This window comes from Frankliniella occidentalis, unplaced genomic scaffold (genome assembly GCF_000697945.3).
Source record: "Frankliniella occidentalis isolate FOCC.00 unplaced genomic scaffold, Focc_3.1 Scaffold54, whole genome shotgun sequence".
In the NCBI taxonomy this organism is placed as follows: Eukaryota; Metazoa; Arthropoda; class Insecta; order Thysanoptera; family Thripidae; genus Frankliniella; species Frankliniella occidentalis.
In genome coordinates, this window is record NW_026267184.1 from 318,485 (window position 1) to 321,107 (window position 2,623).

The following is a 2,623-nucleotide window of genomic DNA, read 5'->3' on the forward strand; positions in this document are numbered from 1 at the left end:
GGTGTGGCGTGACCAACATACCCTATGGTGGACATGCCCCCGGGGGCACAACCATCACGTGATGGTCTTGTCCCCCCCTTCAGGGGGCACAATTATCACGTGATGGATATGCCCCCCAGAGGGAGGGGGCATAACCATCACGTGATAGTTATGCCCCCCTTTAGAGGGGGCATAACCATCACGTGATGATCATGCCCCCCAATAAGGGGGCACATCCATCACGTGATAATTGTGCCCCCTGAAGGGGGGCATAACCATCACGTAATAGTTTTGCCCCCTCCCTCTGGGGGGGCATAACCATCACGTGATAATTGTGCCCCCCACCAAGAGGGGGGTATAACCATCACGTGATGGATGTGCCTCCCCATACCCCAGGGGGACATGACTATCACGTGATGGATGTGCCTCCCCATACCCCAGGGGGGCATGACTATCACGTGATGGATTTGCCCCCCATACCTCAGGGGGCATGACTATCACGTGATGGATTTGCCCCCCATACCTTAGGGGGTATGACTATCCCGTGATGGATGTGCCCCCCATACCCTAGGGGGCATATCCGTCACGTGGCAGTTGGGTCCCCCCCTCCCCTAATACTCCTGGGGGGCATGACCATTACGGGATAGATAGCAAAACTACAATTTCTTGGATGTTTCTGTTTTCTGAGAGACCTCACACATATGAGGGATTTTCTACAGCACGTGATTGATTTATCCTCAATGTACAGGGGGCAAAAGCATCACACGACGCATCTAAACTCGAAATATTGGGGTCCGGCCCACTCACCCAGACGTCTTTCACCCAACACCCAACTGACCCAAAGTCCACTGATCCAGGGCCCAGTCACCCTCTATTATTCACCCAAGGTCCGTTCACCCAGATTACCACCTCGCCCTCTCTCACCCAAGCCGAAAAAATTCGCCCAAATAATCGAAAGTCGAGGAGTATTGCTTGAGTTCCGGAGTATTGTCTGGGCCCAGGGTGCAGGGGGTATTTCAATTCCACAACAATCGAAAAGCGTTGCCCGTGATATAATAAGAGAGACTCTACAGAACATTGTCGGAAAAGTTTAGGCCATGGAGCAAAATTTAGGAAAATTGCTCCCAAGTGAAAGAGGGGGATACATACTATCCCACAATGGTTATCTGTACAGCAATCATTCGGAAAACAAGACCGGTACAAGAAGATACTGGGTGTGCCGCCGAAAGCCACAATGTAAGCAGCGAGCGATCACGGAGGCGGAGGCACCAAGAGGTGAGTGGACGGTGGACAGGTCTGCACCCGAATAAAGGCCTACGTACGTTTAACACAATGACCGTCCCGTTCCGTAGCCGGCTCCAACACCGTCGAGGTCTTCAAGAGCTCAGCTTCTCATCCCAGCCACATGCCCAGCCCCGAGGAAGGCGAGGCCATCGAGCAGTATGACCGGATCAAGAGGCGTGCAGAAGACCATCCAAAGGCACCTCCAGCCCAAATCTTGCAGCAGGAGTTACACCAGGTGTGTATTACCCTCCCGTACGCAAATAATATTAATGTTGTTAGGTAGAAGCATCATTACTTACGGTACGTTTAGTTCAGATACCGTCAGCAGTACTCCCCCACCTTCCCCTACGAGAGTCAATGTAGCGAACATTCAACAAACGACGTAGCCGAAACTTCCCCAAGAACCCTAAGAAAATAAGTGAAATCGGAGAAATCCCAGACAAGTACAAGAAGACACTCGACGGTCGTAAATTCCTCATATATGATTCCTGGGACGATGCAGAAGAAGGCGATGAACCTTCTGAAAAACGCATCTAAGTATTTGGAACTAAAATAGGCCAGAAGAGACTCACACAATCTGTTGTTTTCCATTTAGACGGTACTTTCGAAACGGCACCAGAAATATTTACACAGATTTTCACGATGCACGGGGAGTATGGGGGTGAAACTTCTCCGTTTGTATTTGCACTGCTGCCAGACAAGACTGAAGTGTCGTACAATGCTGTAATACAAGCTATGTGGTTAACAAGTGCCGAGACATGCGTATTGCTACCCCAAATCCTGCCACCGTCATTTTCGACCTGGAGCTTGGCATTGTTAACGCCTGTAAACAAGCCTTCCTCAGTGCGGAGATACGGCTGTGTTTGTTCCACCTCAGGCAAGCAGCCTGGGAACACCTGCAAGGGGAAGGCCTGCAGACTGCGTATCGGGACCCGGAGGATGAATCCATACGCAACGCTTTCAAGGAAGTCGTCGGCCTCGCCTTCGTGCCGGTGGACGACGTACCTGAAGCTTGTGAGGAGGTCCTCAACAACCTGCCGGACCGCATGATCGACTTCGGCGATTACTTCAAGCGCACGTACGTCGTCGGCCGAAGAGGAAGGGGAAATCGACGCGGAGCGCCCCCACGTTACCCACCCGTGTGGTGGAACCAGTATCGTGCGGCTCGTGAAAATGAGCCGCGGACGAATAACGCCGCGGAGGCCTGGCATAGTCGCTTCCAGACGGTCGTCGGCAAGAGCCATCCCTCTCTCTACAAGCTCATTGTCGAATTTCAGAAAGAGGAGGCCGATGTCCGAGTCATGATGCAGGAGCTCGACGATGGATGAACAATTCGGCAGGCACAGAAGAAGAAGTACGC

General features: G+C 52.2%; 1 protein-coding gene across 1 annotated transcript; it reads left to right on the top strand.

The window, feature by feature from the left end:
- The first annotated feature begins 2,021 nt into the window (after nucleotides 1-2,021).
- LOC113215562 (uncharacterized) lies at nucleotides 2,022-2,591 on the top strand. The gene has a single exon (XM_026435199.1). The coding sequence runs from the start codon at nucleotides 2,022-2,024 to the stop codon at nucleotides 2,589-2,591; it is 570 nt and encodes a 189-aa protein (XP_026290984.1).
- Nucleotides 2,592-2,623: the final 32 nt, after the last annotated feature.